General features: G+C 38.5%; 1 protein-coding gene across 1 annotated transcript; it reads left to right on the top strand.

Annotated features, from left to right (window-relative positions):
* The first annotated feature begins 19,457 nt into the window (after positions 1-19,457).
* Positions 19,458-21,884, top strand: LOC109179614 (chitinase 6-like). The gene is made up of 4 exons (XM_019329111.1): positions 19,458-19,657; positions 19,800-19,942; positions 20,491-20,856; positions 21,472-21,884. The coding sequence occupies exons 1-4, from the start codon at positions 19,458-19,460 to the stop codon at positions 21,882-21,884; spliced, it is 1,122 nt and encodes a 373-aa protein (XP_019184656.1).
* Positions 21,885-22,844: the final 960 nt, after the last annotated feature.

The raw sequence follows: 22,844 nt of genomic DNA on the forward strand, positions 1-22,844 counted from the left end.
CTTAACGGTTAATTCGGTTCGAAAGGTCAATTAACAGAACAGCTAACCATGTTTTAATATATATATATATATATATATATATATATATATATATATATATATAGGGAAGGGATCAGGTGCATTTGTAGCTTCCCGTGCGGATGTGCGGTGGATTAATGTGTGTGAGGTTTATACTTAATGTGCTTGAGATTTGTACTCAATGTGCCTGAGATTTGTACTTAATGTGCGTCATGTTAATATGCGTGAGTTTTGTACTTAATGTGCTTGAGTATTGTGTTTAATGTGCGTGAGATTTGTGCTTAATGTGCGTGCGTATTTCAGAATTACGAGCTCAGAAGGAAGCAGAACAGAAACTCACGCACATTAACGTCCAAGCTTCTTGTTACTTCTTCCTTCAATTTGGCCATGGATTCTGGACTATCATCTACTTTCAATGCAGTTGAATGTTTATATAAATGACGCAAGCACAGTAAAATTTGCACAGCAGCGAAGTGTGGATTTCTGTTGTATTATTCCCATAATTCTTAACCACCATAGCTCGCCTCCGCATCATCATCATCAGGGAGGGGGCAAATGGCTACTGGGGATGGGGAAGAAGCTGACATCAATATTTCCTACTGCATTTTACACATTCACGCACATTAAGTACAAATCTTAGGCATATTAAGCACAACACTCATGCACATTGATTACAAATCTCACGCACATTAATCCAACGCACATCCGCACGGGAAGCATTCAACCGCACGGGAACCTTTCAATATATATATATATATATATATATATATATATATATATATATATATATATATATATATATATATACTAATTTGGCTAATCCTATCTGCTCAAAACATCAAATCCCTAATTTTTCTAATTCCAAATTGTTTGTGTATATTTTGATATGAATTTATTATGATATGTATTTTATTTTAATAGGATTTATTATTTTAGGAGTTATTTTTATGATTTTAAATTTTAATTTAGGGTTAAAAATTTCGGTTAATTGGTTAACCGACCGATTAACTAAAAAAAAATTCGGTTCGATTAATTCGGTAGAGCAAACTTCGATTCGGTTAACGGTTAAAGAAAAAAAACTTCAGTTAATCGTTCGGTTAACCGATTGAACACCCCCACTAACCTCAATGTGACTATAATTAAGTTGAGTTGAGCACAAAGCTAACAATTTATTTGTTCAGGTTTTCACATGACCTATTACTTTCCCCTATCTACACAACGGTAGATAATACAAAAATCCACACAAAGTTGAGAAGCACTCCAACTAAGAGACTAAATTGAATAAGTTCTTTCTGAATGCTGCTAATTAGTCTCTTATACAAAAGATTCTTGACGATTTGAGCTTTCTAATGTTTGAGAATGTTTTAAAAACTTTTTAATTTATCTTTTATGTCTCTTCTTTGTGTATCCTTCTATTTATTGCTAAATTTTGAATCCGCCTGTTAAAGAAAAGTGTCTTTGAAATAATTAATTTATTATATTGCATAGATTTTAAAAATTTTGATAGTTGGCAAATGGCTGCTTATAGTATATCCATAAGATCTAACTTTGCACAATCTTCAAAACCTCTTTTCGAAGATTGCATGTATATATCTACCTAGAACTTTGAGCCAATGTGTTAGTGGCTGCAAAAAGTGGCTGCAAAAAATAAGAGAATATTTATGAATCTCTCACTATTAATTTGAAGTTCGATCAACTATTAGTCACCTATTTTGCTATTTGCACCACCTATATAATAGGTCAAATAATTTTATAGGTAGTGCAAAAAGTAAAGTGCTATTTGACCACCATTAATAAATGTAGTCAAAAAGTAATATTTATTATTTTTTTTTAAATTTAACATATTAAGTAAAATTTAAAAAAAAATAAATAAATAAACAGAAGAAGAAGAAGAAGGAGATCCGTCACCTTCTCCGGTGAGAAGGCGACCCACTGGGCTGCCTTCTCACCGGAGAAGGCAGCCCAGTTGCCTTCTCCTCACCAGAGAAGGCACGTTTCATTGTTTTTTTATTTTATTTTTTATTTTTTTTATTTTTAATTTTAATAAATTAAATTTTGAATTAATTAATTATTACTTAAATCTAATAAATGCTGTTTTACTAAGGTGGTGTAAATAGCATTTTGACCATCCATTAGCCTATTTGCACCACCTATGTATTTATTATAAATTACCACCTTTTTATACTTTCAATGTACTTTATACCTCATTTTAGTCAAAGGGTGGTGCAAATAGCAACACCCCTTAGTAAACTTTTGTTGCTTCCATCCAATATGTGATGATGTGACCTTATCATGATGTCTGCAATTAAGCTTTTGCTGAAATATCTATGTTTTTCAACACTCTTGGTTTGTTGGAAAATGTGTTTTCCTTACCTTTGAGGAAAACTAACCTTTTTCTTTGTTTAGTTCATGAAAAATATTTTTCATTGAAAAACATTTTCCTTAAGAATAAGGAAAACAATTTTCATGGCCCATCTTCGTATTTAGATTTCTATGGAAAACAAGTAGAACAATTATGCATCACAATTTTTTCTTAATTATCATTATTATTAGTGTTGTTATTATTGTGTAGGGTTATAATTGTCTTCATATTCATAATTCCTTACCAATCCAAATCCGATCAAATAATGGAATCTATATTCTCAATAACTTTTTTCACCAACCAAACAATAGAATCCATTTTCCTGCAATTTAATTATTTTTCATGAAATTTCAATCTTATTTCCCTTCAAATAGGAGCTTCAACAAAACCCATATTGTAGTAATTGAAACTTTTTGTCTCGATGTAAATTCTAATCTTAGTTGACACTTTTGCCTTATCAAAATCTAATTACATTTATTCTTAACAATTTTCTCATTTTTTATATTGTCAAAAATTATACTTAATTACTAATTAGTCAAGTTGTTGAAATTTTAATCTTGAATAGTTATTCAAAATTTCAATTTATCAATTCATCTCCTTTTTGAGTTTAACAATATATTGACCTAATGAAAGTTTTACATTTTTGTGGACATCTTTTTGTATGTGTTATTTGTGTTATACATTTTTACTGAAAAAGTGTTGGAAAGCTTCAAAGTTAGAAAGGAAACAAAGTGTTTGCCATTGAAAGAGCTAGAGAGAGCTCTGGTTATTACACTGTGAATATATGAAAAAGGATATGAAGGACAACAAACATACACAGCTATATAGGCAGTTATAACTGCCAGGGAAAACAAAGAAAAAGACCATAAGGCCCCTGTCTACTTAATAAGCTAAAAAAAAAAAAAAAAGAAAGAGAAAACAAACAGCATGCAGCAGGCAACAAGTAGAACAGATTTGAGCTGATTTTAGCTACTAGGTAATCCCTTATTTCATCTCTCCCCTGTAAGCTGGAGCATGAAGATCTTGAAGGCCCAACTTATCATGAAATTTATCAAACAAAGGCTTAGCCAAGGCTTTTGTGAAACTATCTGCAGTCTGATTTTGTGAAGAAACAGCAAGAAGCTTGATGATTCCTTCATTGATCTTTTGCCTAACCACATGACAATCGATCTCAATATGTTTAGTACGTTCATGGAAAACAAAATTCTCACCAATGGCAATGGCAGAGTTGTTATCACAGTACAAGGTCACTGTAGTGGTGAGTCCTGCCTTCAAATTTGCTAGTAGGAATAACAACCATTGTATTTCACAAGTTGTTGAAGTCAAAGCCCTGTACTCTGCCTCAGAAGATGATCTAGAGACAGTTGCTTGCTTCTTGGTTTTCCATGAAACCAATGAATTCCCAAGATATATGCAATATCCAGTCACAGATTTCCTGCTATCCATACAAGTTGCCCAGTCTGAATCTGAAAATCCCTGCAACTTTACAGATGTATTAAAAGAGTAGAATATGCCTTTTCCAGGTGCCCCTTTTAAATATCTTAACAGCCTATGAGCTGCTATCATATGAACATCTCTTGGCTTCTCCACAAACTGACTCAACTGCTGAACAACATATGATATATCAGGTCTAGTATTGGTTTAGTACAAGAGTTTCCCAATCAACCTTCTAAAGATCTCAGGTTGTTCAAGTAGAACCCCATCACAATTGTTTAGCTTTTGACCTGTGACAGCAGGAGTCTTAGCTGGTTTGGCTTCTAAAAAACCATATTCTTTTAGGATTTCTAAAGCATACTTTCTCTGGCAAATGTTGATTCCAGCATCATTCCTAAAAGCCTCAATGCCTAAGAAATAGTTCAAATGACCCAAGTCTTTGATTTTAAACTCTCTATCCAATAACTGCTTTAATTCATCAATCTGAATAGGATCTGTTCCTGCTAACAGAATATCATCAACATACACCAATAGGGCAATGAAAGAGGCTCCTGTCTGTCTAGTGAACAAGGAAGGATCTGCTGATGATTGCTGGAAGCCATGCACCTGTAGAGCCCTAGTCAACTTGGCATTCCATTGCCTACTTGCCTGTTTAAGGCCATACAAAGATCTCATGAGCCTGCAAACCTGATTTGGCTTATCATTTTGAAAACCAGGAGGTAAAACCATATAGAATTCCTCCTCCAAGTCTCCATGTAGAAAAACATTGTTGATATCAAGTTGCTGAATGTCCCAAGCCTTTATAGCAGCCACAGCTAAGAAAGTCTTGATTGTGGTCATTCTAGCCACAGGAGAAAAAAGTCTCAATGTAGTCTACACCTAGCTGTTGAGTGTAGCCTTTTGCAACCAATCTGGCCTTATATCTTTCTATAGAGCCATCTGCTCTATGCTTCACTTTTTATACCCATCTACAACCAATGGGAGATTTACCAGTTGGTAAGTCTGTCAACATCCAGGTTTTGTTCTGATTCAAGGCTTCTATTTCAGCTTCCAAAGCCTGTCTCCATTCCAAATACAACACTGCTTCTTGATAAGATTGTGGCTCTTCAGAAGAGGAAATGGAAGCTGCACAGATTCTATGAGCAAGAGGTAGATTTTGGTAAGAAATGAACTTCTCTATAGAATGAGGAGATGTTCTGGCATTGGTGTTGTTGGATGTGGCAGTCTGACAGACATAGTTTTGTAGCTTTGAAGGAAGGTTCCTTGCTTTCATAGATCTCCTAGGTTGCTGCTGATCAACCTGATCATTAGTATTTCTGAGATCACTCACAGAATGTGATTGTGTGTCATGAGAATGATCATGATCAATGGAATAATTCCTGGATTGTGAAAGCTCAACATGGATGTCTGGTGTCTGTTGTTGCTCAGGTTGAATTTCTGTGGAATGGTCATTCAACAAAGTATTTTTGATCACTTCACTGTTATTATGTCTGCTAGCTGGATCTAACATAGTATAATCTATTTCAGTATATGTTGGAATCAAGGGAAGAGGAGGACCAGGACTATCTAATGCAGTAGTGTCAAAATTAGGCCCTGAGTGTTGTCCCTTGAAGGGAAAGATATGCTCATGAAAAACCACATTCCTAGAAACAAAAACATTTTTGTCAATGATATCAAACACCATATAGCCTTTCACATTGGCAGGAAATCCCAAGAAAATGCATTTCTTGGCTCTTGTTTGCATCTTGTTCCTCCCTTGTAAAATAGTAGCAGCAAAACATAGGCATCCAAAGGATCTTAAGTGATTGTAATCAACATCTTTTCCATACAATATCTGGGAAGGAGTCTGACCATCTAAAACTTCAGTAGGCAGCCTGTTTAATTATGAGATAAGAAGCATGCAAAACACAATGGCCCTAACAAGTGTCAAAAAGACCAGATTGAAATTTCAGAGCCCTGGCTACATTCAAGACATGTTGATGCTTCCTCTCTACCACTCCATTCTGCTGAGGGGTATATACACATGACCTTTGATGGACAATCCCTTTTTCATTAAAGAAGGCTTGCATCAGAAACTCGTTCCCATTATCAGTTCTGACAGTTTTAATCTTGGCATTGAAATGAGTGAAAGTATAATTATAAAAGTTGTGAAATATTGATCTGACTTCTGACTTATGCTTCATTAAGTGCAACCAAGTATATCTACTATGATCATCAACAATGGTTAGGAAATAATGTTCTCCCTTAAGGGAAGCCACAGAGAAAAGGGCCCCAAATATCCATGTGTATTAAGTCAAAGCACTTCTCAGATTTACTATTGCTAAGGGAAAAAGAGATTTCTTATGTTTGGAAAAATGACATGCATCACAAGCAGAACCAACAGTAGTATAAGGGGCAATTTTCACTCCTTTCAACAGTTGCATTTTATTCATTGGGTAATGACCCAGCCTATTGTGCCATATCTCAGCAGACAAGCTATTACAAACCATTTCAGTGAGGTTATTAGCATAATGAACAATGTGAGCTTTCTTCCTGATTGGAGGGTGGGAGATCAGGTACAATCCCCCTTTCTCTTTAGCAAAACCATCCACCATCCCAAGATGGCCCTGGATATTACAGTAATCAGCCCTAATAATAATCTCATACTTTGATTGTCTTACCAGTTTGCTAGCAGAAACAATATTGAATGAGAAAGATGGAATAAACAGAACATTTTTCAGTAGTATATCCATGTGAAGCCTAATGTCCCTCATGTGTGTAACATTAACAGTTTTCCCATTAGGTAACTTCACTAATATCCCATGAACATCATAATAAGATTCAAAATAGTCCAAGGAACAAGTGTTATGGTCTGTTGCACCAGAATCTAAGATCCAAACATCAAGGGAATTCAGAACAGTATTAACATGGGGATTAAGAATAAACTTGCCTTCAGTATGTTTTTCTGTAGTCTTTCTGAAATCTGAATTGGTTCCAGTGTTAGACAAGGTCACAGCTGCATTATTGGATGAATAACTCCCTTGACCTTGATTTTGCAATAAGGTCACAAGCCTTTGAAACTGTTCAGCAGTGAGGCCTACATCACCTACTTGACTCACAGAAGCAGTTGAAGTCTGCCGAGAATCCTGAGCCTGTTTATCCATTGATTTGTAACCTGGAATCCATCCTGGGGGGAAATCCATGCTTTTTATAACACTTCTCAATTGTGTGTCCTAGCTTGCCACAGAATGTACACTTAGGTACACTTTTTCCAGAGTTATTGTTGAACTTCCTTTTGTTAAAAGAGGTTGCAGCAGCCACAACAGTTTGATCATCTGAGTTCTGCACTGTTGTGTTTTGCATAGCATTGGACTGAATCAAATCAGAATTCTTCATGATGCCAGAGTTCCTGAGCTTTCTCTCCATCTTTAGTGCCATGTTGAGAACCTTCTCCATGACTGGGATAGGATCCATAACCAAAATTCTGGACTTAACGTTTTCATACTCTTCATTCAGTCCTTCCAGGAAACGAATAATCTGATCTTCCTCTTTTTCCTTTTGAATTTTACTGATGAGAGCACAAGAGCACCTTGGTACACATTCACACTTAGAAATCGGCCTCATAGCGTTCATTTTCACCCATAGAGCATTAGATTTTGTGAAATAGTCATTAATTGAAAGATTACCTTGAGTGCACCTGTAAATTTCATTCTGCAGTTCTGCAATTTTATGAGCATCGACCTGAGAGTATCTTCTCTTAAGAACACTCCAGATCTCAGCTGCAACTTCGAAATACAACACTCCTTCTGCAATCGTAGGACCGAGAGATTTAAAAAGCCATGAACATACAATATTGTTGCATCTTCTCCAGATCAGAAACCTAGGATCAGATTCTCCAGGACTCACTATGCTTCCATCAGCAAATACATACTTAATCTTAACTTCAAGTGCAATTCTCATTGACCTGCTCCAAGTCGCATAGTTAACTTCTGACAGCGGAGGGGAAACGAGCACAAGATTAGGATTCTCTGTTACGTGTAAGTACATAGGATCATGGAACTCTTCCACGCGTTGAATAGGGCTAGGGTTCATCGGAATTTGATCGGACGACATAGCTTGATCACCACCATTCTCATCACCGGTTTCAATTCCCGCCGTGACTACTGCGGCGTAACTCCAATGATGCTCTGATACCATGTTGGAAAGCTTCAAAATTAGAAAGGAAACAACGTGTTTGCCATTGAAAGAGCTAGAGAGAGCTCTGGTTATTACACTGTGAATATATGAAAAAGGATATGAAGGACAACAAACATACATAGCTATATAGGCATTTATAACTGCCAGGGAAAACAAAAAAAAGACCATAAGGCCCCTGTCTACTTAATAAGCTAAAAAAAAAAAAAAAAAAAAAAAAAAAAGAGAAAACAAACAGCATGCAGCAGGCAGCAAGTAGAACAGATTTTAGCTGATTTTAGCTGCTAGGTAATCCCTTATTTCATCAAAAAGAGAGAGGGAATTGTAACATTTTCATTATAATAACACTATTAAATGGTGCAAGTTAATATGCCATTTATGGCCAGTATGTTGTGGTTTGAAACGAAAATAACGGTTTCCGTTACTTAACCTATAATGATGGCGCATAGGTTATATATATGTATGGTCCTCCCACTGCTCCTGTGTTCTTTGTGACTACACCGTCTAGTTTCTCAGGATATCAAGTGGTAGACAAATCCTAGTTCTTTACGTTTTTCAAGCAATATAACGGACATTACAACTATGGCTGGAAATGCTCGATCATATGCTTCCGCTAGGTTAGATTACATGTATAATACATGTATTGATTTGTATATTTCTAACATTTGGTTAGAAGAATACCCTAAAATATCATTTAATTTTGGATCCTTAGGCTAATTTTTAGGCATTATATTATGACCTACTAATTAATGCAGCTTGTTCGGTTTTCCCTTAATTTTGAGCACACTTTAATTTTATGCGTCTCTGGGACTTTAGAACCTATTTCGAACAAGCTTTTTGGACCTATCTTGGGTCATTAAAGTATGGATCCCACCTTTTTTGATATTTTAGTAATGACTTTATGAGTTAATAATATGCTAAATCCAACCTTAATGCATGCTTTTATGAATGTATAATTATAATAATAAAATAATTATTTAATAAATATACCTAGCAGCTAGATATTGAGCCCTAGATGAAGTAATTTGAAAAATCATTGCTCGTCAGCTGCCTCTAGGAAAACCCTAGATCTGTAGAACTTTCCCGACAAAACAGATTTAACCTCAACATACATAGCAATACCTGTGACCATTTCCCCTAATTCTATCTTGGGGGAGTCTTCTGGAAAATGGCATTAAGTGCATTTCGTATTCTTTTGATTTTTTGGAGATCAGATAAGTCATCAGTTGAGTTCTTTTTTTCAAAAAATCCTTGTTTCTTTTCATGGCTTTCTAAACTTTCTTTCTTCTATAACCAACTATCAAAAGTATAAACATATTACCCAAAGAAGAGCTTCTCTTCTAGAAAAATTATTAAACATCTGTTAGCCACACTCCATATATTGTGTTGAAATATTAAGAAACAGACCTCAACATACATAGCAATACCTGTGACCATTATTTCGCAATACCTGTGACCATTATTTCCCCTAATTCTATCTTGGGGGAGTCTTCTGGAAAATGGCATTAAGTGCATTTCGTATTCTTTTGATTTTTTTAATGTATATTATTATATCTTTTTACCAATTATACTTTCAATATTTTTTTCCTTTTGTCAATTCTACCCTCACTATACAAAGTCCAAATATATGCCTTGATGGTCCCGTTTGAAATGATTAAAGTATAAAATGGGGTGAATAGATCAGAATATAATGGATTATGAAATTTAATTTTAAGCAACATATAATGAATATTTGTGTTATACGGAGTACATTTTGAGTATTACACCAAGTATTGCCAGCAGCTTAGTGTTAATCCTGGGAATAATCTCATATGTGTTATAATAAGCCTATTAGCTCAAACATATTGACCAATGGGAATTTAGATAAAGAAGATAGAGAAGAGATGAAGAACACAATAAGCCAAGAGACCCATCATTCTGTTATTTCAATATCTGAATATATACACATGTACAATCATAAAGTATTATACTAAATGACATAACTGTTACATATGTTACAAATCAACAATAATGTCCATAATGAATGAGATATTTATAACACTCCCCCTTGGACATTATTTGTCGACAATCTTGCTTCAATAACAAACTTGCTAGGAAAATCCGGTGGGAAAAACCTAGACAAGAAAGGAGTACAATAGAAAATATATACATGCCTCATTAAAAACTTCACTAGGAAAACCACGTGGGAAAAAACCTAGTTGAAGAAAAGAGTACATGATATATGTAAGAACATATATTGTATTGGTTGCCTCATTAAAAACATTAACTTAAGAAAACCCTGTGGGAAAAACTTAGTTAAGGGAAAAAGAGTACAACCATAAGCCTTCAAGGCGCAAACTGCATAATCTTCAGGATTTTGGGGTTTGTCCATTTAAGTAATTATTTTGCAACTTTTCCCCATTGTCATTACTATATCATACTCATGCCTCGTTAAAAACCACACTAGAAAACCCAATGGGAGAAAACTAGTGAGGAAAAGAGTACATGATATTTATGTATATATGTGTTGCAAATAGTGCGCAACTATTACTCTTTTATGACTTAATCTTCAGGATTTTACGTTCAATCTTCCGGATTGATTCAAGTAAATGTACTTCCCGTTGTGTTGCAAATAGTGCGCAACTGTTAGTCTTTTATGGACTTAATCTTCAAGATTTTACGTCCAATCTTCCGAATTGATTCGTACTTCCTGTCTCCCCGTGAAGATAACAATCTTCAAGTTCTACATATATTTCAAAATTTGAAGAGATGGATTGGACAAATCTTTTGGATTGTCACTAGAGTAGTGTACAATAATCTTATGGCTCTTCTAGAACTCGTATAACATTTGTGCAACACAAGTGTCATTGTCCTCATTTTGAACATTTAGGGAAATTCATTGTATAACCAGTTTGGACTTGGCATTGCGGGGATCAAACACAACAACCAGTACCCAAGTAGCCTATTAAAACCGTATCATGGTTTTTTACATAAATGTCATGTCTTTGTATCTCGAAGATACCGGAGGATATGTTAATATCATTATTCAAGTACTTCATTTGTAGGGGGAGCACAAATGAAGTACTTGAGGCAATGGTAAGAGCAGAAACGCAGCCGCAAATGCTACTCTAAATATTACATCTTCCGAGCACGTCGTCCTCGGTATCTCGATTCAATCAACGCCATCCGATTCTCCCAGGAGGCGATCAGATGTGTACTGGCCGGTGAACCTCTACCAAGGTCATCCGAGGCCTTCGTCCGGCCTTCCCATGGTGATCGCCCTCAACAGATGGGTGATCGGACGATTATGGTGAAGTCTCGCGATCGTCCCAGGTTTCGTCAATGGCGGCTTTGCCGGTCAATCTGCCGTCCGGTCATGTTTTGATTGGTATGGATAGTGCTCGGGTTGAGGTAAGATTGATGTCTGGTGGTCCGATCGGATACCGACAATCGTCCGAGGGTTCTCACGATCCGATCGGACCTCTTCGGCGACCTCGCGGCACCAGATCTTGAATCATCCGCATAAAAAACCTTCGGATTTGAGCTGTCGTTAGATCAGGGTGGCGAAAAAAAAGGGTTCGCACTCGTCTTTGCCACCGGATTTATCAATTGATGTAGAGCAAAGTCTGATAACGTGTTGTAATAAGCCTATTAGCTCAAACATATTGACCAATGGGAATTTAGATAAAGAAGATAGAGAAGTGATGAAGAACACAATAAGCCAAGAGACCCATCATTCTGTTATTTCAATATCTGAATATATACACATGTACAATCATTAAGTATTATACTAAATGACATAACTGTTACATATGTTACAAATCAACAATAATGTCCATAATGAATGAGATATTTATAACAAGATGCTAGCTACAAATATATATTATTCGCCTGCCAATGTAATAAGTATCTAGATATGATTCATACAACAAAATCAACCAACCAAAATCACATATTTATGTATTTTTTACTAATACATCATACCAAAATTTTCAGATAACACTTGATCATTTCATAAAACAATTCATTTGATTCCTAACTTTCAACCAATCAAAAATTCATTTTTTTTTAAACAAAGATTGGCAAAGTAAGATAAAGGACAAGCACTTACTTGGAACAAATTCTTCCCAAATATTTTTAATCTTTTAATGCTCTATGTTCTCCTCCTTAAGCCTGTGTAGATTGTTTCAACTATTGAGAAGAATAGGAGAAGAATTTTTTCTTTTTTTTTTTTTAGAATTTCGGAAATGATGAGACGGGAAGAAGAGAGGATTTTTTTTTTTTTTTTTTTTTTTTGCTAGTAGAATCGGCCAAGGTAGGAAAAAAGAAGGAAGAGAATATCTATATTGATCATCATCCAACCCTAGTCAACTTAGTAATTAATGGAAAGAATAATTTTAGTTAATTACCTAAAGATTCCTATCATATAAAAGCATACAATATATATCTATTAAGGTAATTACAACCAAAATATATATTTTGTTTTTAACAACACACGTGTATATATATTATTTATATATATATATATATATATATATATATATATATATATATATATATATATATATATATATATATATATATATATATATATATATATATATATAATCACACTCAGGTGCGAATGCTTCGCCCAGGCGCGAAATAGGAATGGATTCTGTCCGTCCACGTGTCCAGATCTAATGGATGAGAAACACTGATTGTTTAAAAAAAACGCGGTGGCATTTTCGTAAATAATTAAACATCGAAGTGCAGGTAAAATGTATTACAAGTGCATGTAAAATGTATTATCGGTGCAAGTAAAAATTTACACTGAGCATCAATACTTAGTTGCACCTATAGTTCTAAGTAGTTGCACCTATAGTTATAAGTAGTTGCACACATAGTTATAAGTAGTTGCACCTAGGTGTATGAATGTTTGCGAGTGGTTTTCAGGGGTATTACTACCCTCTGAACTCAGATCAATGAATGTTAACAAGGCAAAATTACATGCACTGATAGGTGAAAGTAGGTGCACGGTGCACCTATAGTTATAAGTAGTTGCACCTATAGTTATAAATAGTTGCACATATAGTTATAAGCACACCCAGGTGCATGAATGTTTGCAGAAAGTGAATGCTAACAAGGGAAAATTACATGCACTTATAGGTGAAAGTAGGTGCACCTATAGTTATAAATAGTTGCACATATAGTTATAAGCACACCCAGGTGCATGAATGTTTGCGGAAAGTGAATGTTAACAAGGCAAAATTTCATGCACTTATAGGTGAAAGTAGGTGCACTTGTAAGTGATTTTACTTACACTTCGATGTTCAATTATTTACGAAAATGCCACCGTATTTTTTTTTAAAGTTAGTAGATCTGGATACGTGTCGCGCGCTGATTCGTTCGCATTTCCCTCCTGAGCACTTATTCGCACCTAAGTGCATCCCTATATATATTATAACATAATAAGTGTGAATAAAAGTTATACCCCTGATTTATATCCGTTTTTCCATTAAATTTTTTTGTACATTATGCTATAAAGGTTGTACATTATGCCATATTTGACCCGGCACCACATGGAGACCCAACGGGCAAAACTCCAACGGACATAATTCCAACAGGTGTCACCTTTATTGCAACTGAAGCCACCATTGATGCCACCATTGATGAGAGAGAATTAAAGGCTTGGCTCCCCATTTATGTCCCATGTTGTTACCGTTGGCACCTTTGTATAAGTAGATGTTCCCCTCAACTTGAGGGGACACGTCCAATACTCTGGACAAAGACACAATGTATTTTCTATACTGAAACTAAGGCAATACAACTACTGCTACAATCTGTTATTCTGATATTATTATTACTGGTAACATATTTACCGTCATTGGTGCTTTCATTAAGAGCCTAAGTCCAATACTCAAGTAGGCGACTACACACACAACTCATTCCTCTTTCAACAGCAAGCTTGAAAGAATGGTGTCCCACAGCCCCCATGGTTCCCGCAACGTGAACAATGGCAATGCCTTAGGTGACCTCCGGGACCAACTCACTAACAATCGCGGAGGGGACCTTCGAGAACAGCTCAACAGCGGGAGGCCCGGGGACCTTCGAGACCAACTCAACAATGGAGGGGCGAATCAAGCCGTGAACCTCCGGGCGACCGCCGATGTCATTCAGCAAGCAGTGATGGCGGCGCTAAATCAGGTGGCGGTGAGACTGCAAGGCCAAGTGTCCCCGCCGCGGCCGTAGGAAATAGGGGTAGAGACCCAAAGAAGTGGATCGGCCAGACGACAACCAGGCCCTTCCCAATCTGCACCAGAACGATTGGGACAGAGGGCGCCCGTGCGGCAAAGATTAGGATCACATGCCGAGGGATCCTCTACCAGAGGCCCTCGCCAACACGAAAACAGAGAAGCTGAGAGATCACCTATAGAGGAGGTGGGCGAGTCTCGGGAGCCGACCCCACGCCGACATGTTGATGAGTCGGCCCTACGTCGACACTTGGAGGAGCGACGCGTCGATGAGCCGACTCCGCGTCGGCACTCGGCAGAGAAGCGACGCGCTGATGAGCGGGTTCCACACCGACACTTGGAGGAGCGGCAGCCGGCCCCACGCCGACACCCTAACGAGTCGGCCCTGGTCGAGAGGCTGCAGAGAAGAATCGAAGACTTAGCAAGAAGGGTGGAGGCACGGGAGCAGTCGCCGGAACCCGAGGTACGGATGTCAACACCATTCTCCCCAAGCATCATGGACGTACCTTTGTCGAGGGACTTTAGGTTGCCCGCCATCAAGGAGTACACGGGGGCCACTGACCCACGTGTTCACATGACGAGGTACAAGGCTACTATGGTAATGATCGGGGCAGGGGACGCCATCATGTGCCGAGCGTTCTTGTCCACTCTGGATGGAGCGGCCCAAGACTGGTTCAACACCATCCCGGATGAGTTGATTCAAATTGGGGAGTTGTCCAAGAGCTTCCTGACATACTTCTCCGGTAGCATATAGCGTAAGAAACCCTTCTCTCACCTCTGTGTAGTGCAGCAAAATAGAGGCGAGAGCCTCAAAGACTTCCTAATATAATGGAAAAAAGGAAGTCAGTAATGTCTACGACTTCGACTCCAAGGCGGCAATCCCGATATTTATCCATGCCTTAAGATCAGGGTATTTCCACAAGCAGCTGAATGCCCACCACCCCCGCTCTTACGAAGATCTGATAAGGACGGCTAACCGCTATTCCGAAGCAGAGGACGTCGACAGGAATAAGAAGGACGAAGAGGATGGTAGGAAAGGTGGGAAGCCTGGGAACTCGCCCAGCCAGGCACCACTCTCGAACCACCCGACCGCAGGAAAAGGCCAAGACCACGAACGACCTCGCCTGGTCCCCTTGCATAATTTAACTACTCTTACCCATCCCATCAGTGTCATCCTAAAGCAAGCTGAGGAGATGGGAATGGTAGAATTCCCCGAGGAGTGCATGAAGGTTTCCCCAAAGTCAGACCAAACAAAGTACTGCAGGTTTCATAGGCAAGCCGGCCACGATACGGATGAGTGTCACGTTTTAAAGAGACAAATAGAAGAACTCATCCAGCAGGGCTACTTCCGACATTTCGTCAAGCGATCCAAGCAGCAGCAACAGCCACAACACAATCCACCAAAAAATGTCTGGAGGAATGAGGATGGCACCGAGCCGTCCACCTCGAACGCCAAAAAAAAGAGAACATGACCAAATATCTGAGCAGAATGATAACGAGAAAGAAACCGAGGTCGCGCCCAGACGACAAAAGAAGCACACCATACACTTTATCTATGGTGGACCCGCAGGGGGTGACACGCCTGCGGAAAGAAAGAAGTGGAGCTGGCAGCTATACGTGGGAGAAGTGGTGAGTCTTCCCAGAGAAAAGAAACAGAGAAAGGAGGCCATCACCTTCTCTGATGATGACCTCCCAGAGGGCCCGTTACCCCATCGTGACGCCCTGGTGATTGAGATGGACGTCAACGATGTCATTGTCCACCGCATCTTAGTCGACACGGGAAGCTCAGTCAATGTGATGTATTACGAAGCCCTCACCAAGTTAGGGATACCCAAGAACCAGCGGAAAGAAGTACGTACCCCACTCTCTGGATTTACGGGTGATTCATTGGAGACAGAGGGGTCAGTGGTCTTACCAGTGGAGATAGGCACGAGCCCTAAAATTCGCAAACTTGACATGGAATTCATTGTGGTAAGACTCACTTGTGCGCACAACATCATATTGGGGAGGCCGGCACTGGAGAACCTCAAGGCCATAGTGTCGGTGGAACACTTGTGTATGAAGTTCCCTACACCGAATGGGATAGGAGTTGTCAGAGGAGACCAGCGAGCAGCCCGCAGTTGTTACGTAAAAGTGTGCAAAAAGATTGGCAGAAAGGATCTACAAGGCCACACCATCTGCAAGGATGATCGACCGGGTATGGAACTCGGAACATTTGATTAAGTTTTTCCCTAATATTTTGGTAGTCATTTGGGACTAGTGCTTGGTAATCGCGGTCCGCCCGGTTTATATTATGAAATCTTTTGGGATAATATCTTGTATTCATGGTTCGGCCATGTTTGTTTATTGAAGCATAATCATCATTTACGAAGCGTCTTCGGAAAAATGGTCTGCTCATGTTGTTTATTGAAGCAAGTTCATTTTCGGCATCCATGGAACGCCTTCGAAAAAAAAATAAGCCGAAGCCGATCGGCCGAGGTGCACGCCTCGGCCACGACCGGTCGAGGCGACGCCTCGGCCGCGATCGGCCAAAGGCACGCACCTCGGCCAGCCTAGGCTGCAGCCAGTCTCAGCCGCAAAAAAACAAAAAAAAAAAAAAAAAAAAAAAAAAAAAAAAAAAAAAAAAAAAAAGAGAGGGTCGAGGCACACGCCTCAACCAAGTGGCCGAAGCGACGCCTCAGCCATCTGGCCCAGGCACTTGCCTCGGCCAAGTGGCTGAGGCGTGTGGCCGAAGCACAGTGCCTCGGCCACAGGGCGGGGCACTCGCCTCGGCCAGCTGTAGCGGCGCCCCAGCCCGAAGCCGGCCCACACCGCAAAAAAAAAAAAAATAAAATAAAGGAGAAAAAAAATGGTAACGATAAACCGCAGAAACCGACAGATGGTGACAAGAGCTGATAGAGAGGTGCTCAAACCGCTCGGGCAGGAAAGGATTTGGAAAGCACAAATCATGAGGGATTTGGAAAACAAAATCGCATATCCTAAATCACTCAGGATTCTGCGCAGCCTCAAGATAGATTCAGCCTTACTCCCAAGTCAACTCAAACACATCTGTAGACTCAGGAGTATGGGGGACTGGTGACAGGATAATAGGGCTGGCACCCGACCCGGATCATAAGTGGGCATCAGACCCGGCGCCATATTTGACCCGGCACCACATGGAGACCCAACGGGCAAAACTCCATCGGACAGAATTCCAACAGGTGTCACCTTTATTGCAATTGAAGCCACCATTGATGAGAGAGAATTAAAGGCTTGGCTCCCCATTTATGTCCCATGTTGTTACCGTTGGCACCTTTGTATAAGTAGTTGCTCCCCTCAGCTTGAGGGGACACGTTCAATACTCTGGACAAAGACACACTGTATTTTTTATACTGAAACTAAAGCAATACAACTACTGTTACAATCCGTTATTCTGATATTATTATTACCGGTAACATATTTACCATCATATACTATACGCCCCACACACACACGTGTGTGTGTGTGTGTGTGTATATATATATATATATATATATATATATATATATATATATATATATATATTAATTACATACAAATAATATATGTACTACACATATAATACATACGTATATAAAATATACATATATAATTATATGACCCAAAATGATTTGTTAGTCTATATATTCTTATGCCTTTTACTTTATGCACTTACGTTATCTCTGCCATTTTCTCATAATCTTCACTTTGGTGATCTTTTGAAAATTAATATTTCGCTTTGCAAATTTAGTTTTGACAAAGATCCTTTTAAGACTATACAGTTAATCTTCAAACAAAAGTACATTATGTTTCAAATTTTCACAAATTTCCTCGATCTGGTATTTTGTTTTCCAAAGCCATTGGGAAAAAATGTTACCATGCATGGTGAGGAAAAAGTATTTGCATGCTTCTTTGTTAATTATTTTGATGTAAGGATATGTTAGTATTTTCCATGAAACCAGGAAAATGATTTAAGCAAATCATTTTTCGGTGTTTCCAGTGTTTAAAGAGTGAAAAATGTGAGTCAAAAGAAAATGATTGTTTAGTCTAAAGAAAATACATTCATTTTCTTGGAAAATGACTCAGCTCCCATTTTTTTTTTTGGGAAGTTGTTTTTTAATTTCTAAACCACCACCAACACCACTATCACTACCACTAGCACCATCACACCACTACCACCACCACCACACCACTACCATCGCAACCACCACCACCACACCACCAACTCCACCATTACCACTAGCACCACCACAACAGCACAAGTACTAGCACAGTAGCACCACCACTACCACCACCAACACTACACCACTACCACTACCACTACCACCAGCACCAACTCCTCCACCACCACAATACCAACACCATACCACCACCACCACAACAACACCACTGCCACCACCATACTACAACCACTATACCATAACCACCACCACCACACTACCACCATTTATATTATTATTATTATTATTATTATTATTATTATTATTATAAATGTTCTTATATTCTAAAGAGTAAATACCCAAAATGGTCCCTCGACTATAGCTAAATTCACAAATTGGTCCTCAACTTTCAATTTTAACCAATTAAGTCCTTAACTTTGCAATTTTAACACGATTTGGTCCTTCAAACACTTCTGCACAAACGCTGGCGCCCGCGCCGTCATGGACGATCTCCAGAAATACCCGCAGCTCTCACCGGAGCACATGGAGGCCTCCAGGATGACGCTGCACCGGTTTGGAAACACGTTGTCTTCTTCACTTTGGTACGAACTCAACTACATTGAATCCAAAGGGAGGATGAAGAAAGGCAACAGGATTTGGCAGATTGCTTTCGGCGGTGGATTCAAATGTAACAGTGCGGTCTGAAAATGCAACCGGAACCTTAAAAAATCGACGATGGACCATAAAATTACATATATATCCTCAAAAATCACAGTCAATAAACGGTCAAATAGACGGAGGACCAAATCGTGTTTAAATTACAAAGTTAATGACTTAATTGGTTAAAGATGTTAATACTAATTTTAGTCCTCCGACTATTAACTAATACTCAATTTAGTCCCAAAGTATTAAAAGTACCTAATTTAGTCTTTTAACTTTTAAAATCACACTTGATGTAGTCCTCCGTTACAATTGCCGTCTATCCACCTTTATTTTGAGGGTAAAGAAGTCATTTTATTTGGTCCAAACCCGTTTCGTCCTCTGTCGCGAGTCCATAAATGTTTATGACTACTACAACAATGGCTTGCCTTCAAATCTGTCATGTGGGCGAAATCCCAGCTTGGATTATGGCTTCAAGGGGGCAGAAATCGCGATGGCGTCTTACTGCTCAGAGCTGCAGTTCCTTGCAACCCTGTCACCAATCATGTCCAGAGCCTGGAGCAGCATAACCAGGATGTGAACTCTCTGGGGTTCATCTCGTCGAGGAAGACAGCTGAGGTGCTTGACATTCTGAAGCTCATGTAACAATCAATCTGAAATTGATTCAGAACAGAACGCCCAATCTAACGCTAAACTTCAACCCTAGCGCTAATCAAACACCAAGCCATTGACCCGAGGCATCTGGAGGAGAATCTGGAGGCCTGCACTAAAAAATGCAATTAGTCAGGTTGCCAAGAAGGTCTTGACAGTGGGGAACAATGGTGAGCTCCACCCTTCTAGGTTCTCAAAAAAGGATCTCATAGTCGTGGACAAAGTGTATGTGTTCGCATATGCTGATGACCCGTGCAGCGAAGGGGTATTGTTGTGTATGCAGCTTCATTTTAGGGAGGAATGTGCTTTATCTAATAAAATGACGCTTTTACCCTTCAAAATAACGGTGGATAGATGACAATTGTAACGGAGGATCACATTGGGTGTGATTTTAAAAGTTAGAGAACTAAATTGGATATTTTTAATACTTTGGGAGTAAATCGAGTATTAGATAATAGTCGGAGGACCAAAATGGGTATTAACTCAGCAATTAATGTCTCATGCAATGGCACATGCAATATATGTCTTCGTTTATATAATATAATTGTGAATAATTATTTTAGATTTAATTTATAGAAAGTCAAAAGTTTTCAGGCACTATACACGTACGTTTTGTAGTTCTGCCGTCATATTATAATGTTTTTAACGTAAGATTCGCTGCCAGCGCGCAATTACATCCAAATTTCATTTAATTTCAGCCATCATAGATAAAGGAACCCTCTAATCTGTACACTATAAATCCGCAACCAATCCACATATAGATTCATCCCAAACTAACATACACTTGTTAATATATATAATATGGGGAATAATTCTGGTTCAGTTTTATTAGCTGTTATTGCGTTGTGGCTAGGGCTAGCAGGGTTGAGCTCAGCCCAAAGCTGTGGGTGTGGTGTGGATAGTTGTTGCAGCCAGTGGGGGTTTTGCGGCACTGGGGATGCCTACTGCGGTGCCGGGTGCCAGCAAGGGCCATGCTATGGCTGGCCGGTTTCCAGCATCGTCTCGGATTCCTTTTTCAATGGAATTGCCAGTCAGTCGGCTCCAAGCTGCGAAGGGAAGGGGTTCTACACAAGAACCTCGTTTCTTCAGGCCACCAACTCATACCCCGAGTTTGGGACAGTTGGAACCGCCATCGTTGCTAGGCAGGAAATCGCCGCATTTTTTGCCCACTTTACTCATGAAACTGGATGTAAGTAGTAATTTGTTAAGCTAATACTAGAGTTAATCCTCGACTATCATTCTTACCCAATTAAGTCTTTAACTATTCAATTTTTACCCAATTTAGTCATCTGTTAATTTGACTGTTTGTTGATTCTCAAAAGTGAAGATAAAATTGTAATTTTACAAGTTTTCTCCTTCCTCCCCATTTAGCAACGCCAAACCATGTAGCAATACGCTCCGATCGGCTTTCGACCATCAAAAAATCGTTTGATATCAAATTCTTGGGCTCTCCGAGGCACAACCGGCCACTACTTCGACACTGACAGGTTTGGAAGCCGACCAGAGCTTATTGCTGCATGGTTTGGCGTTGCTAAATGAGGATGAAGGAAAAAGCTTGTAAAATTACAACTTTATTCCCACTTTTGACAGTTAACAAACAGTTAAATTAACAAATGACTAAATTAAGTAAAAATTACATAGTTGGGGACTTAATTGGGTAAGAATAATAGTCGAGGATCAAATTGGTAATTATAGCATAATTGAGGGACCATTTTGGTTATTAACTCCTAATACTAGCTAGCTAGCTAATACTCGGAGGACCATTGGAGGTATTAACTCTATACATTTTACTTTGTTGTTTCAGATATGTGCTACATAAACGAGATCAACGGTACGTCCAGAAACTACTGTGACGCGACCACGACACAGTGGCCCTGTACTCCAGGAAAGAACTACTATGGTCGGGGACCACTCCAACTGTCCTGGAATTTCAACTACGGACCGGCTGGCTTAAGTATCGGCTTCGACGGTCTGAACAACCCAGACATCGTTGCCACAGATTCAGTTACTTCCTTCAAGGCCGCCCTGTGGTTTTGGATGAATAACTGTCATTCTCTCATCACCTCCGGTCAAGGTTTTGGCGCCACCATTCGAGCAATCAACGGGCTACTTGAATGCAATGGGGCTAATCCTGCGGCTGTTAACGCTAGGGTTCAGTATTACCAATCATACTGCCAGCAATTTGGTGTTGATCCCGGTAATAACCTCACCTGCTAAGATAATGTAATTCCACTCCTGGCCTGTTTTTAAATTTTATTTTCTGTTTGCATGCATGGCATGTATTGTGTGATTGGTTTACAATAACGCAGTTTGTTTTTTGTTTTTCTTTGTCTTTTATCCTCGAATAAAATTAACGAGAGGATTACTTGTAAGAGTACCCAATCATTAATAAAGTGATGTTTGCCTCACATGCTTGTTCTAAGATGATATTTTCGCCTATTTTAAATTTCTTTAATCAATTTAATTTACTATGTGAATCAAATTGTTTTATTACTTCAATTCTATTGTAAATAAATATGTGTAGACATTAATTAATAAACTTGTAGTTATACTGAAATTCTATATATTGTGTATATATTGGATTGAAGGATAAATAACAAATGATTGATGATTCTCTCTGATCTCATTTACTTCCCTACAATTAGAATGATACAATTGTTCAGACGAGAATACGTCTGATTTAACAACACGTTATCAGTATGAATGCTCAGATTTCAGGTACCTCAGTACAACTTGAACTTGTGAAACAGTCTTCTGAACCACCAAACTTGAATGCATCATTAGTCAAGCAATGTGAACTTAAAAGTTAAATAGACTTTTTCAAAAATTGTAACTTAAACCAATTTTAAAAAAACAGAGCTTATTACTAGCTGATAGCAAGGTGATAGGCAGCAGAAGTCTTCAAGATTTTGTAGCTTATTTTAAGTTTTCAATCATCTTAAAGATGTATTAGCGTGTGTATATAACTGTTTCAATTTGTTGAAATATAAGAGTATAAAGTAAAGAGATTCAGAGAGAGAGAAAGAGATAATGAAATAGTAGTTCGACAACTTTTTACTTCTCTCTTCTCTTTAACGTCCAACGAAGATTTTACTAGTATCTTTTCAAAAATACAAGTGAACTGATCATACAGTGTATCCGCAAAGCACTATTGATCTCAATAATGTTCATTCGATT

This window comes from Ipomoea nil, unplaced genomic scaffold (genome assembly GCF_001879475.1).
Source record: "Ipomoea nil cultivar Tokyo-kokei standard unplaced genomic scaffold, Asagao_1.1 scaffold0937, whole genome shotgun sequence".
NCBI lineage: Eukaryota > Viridiplantae > Streptophyta > Magnoliopsida > Solanales > Convolvulaceae > Ipomoea > Ipomoea nil.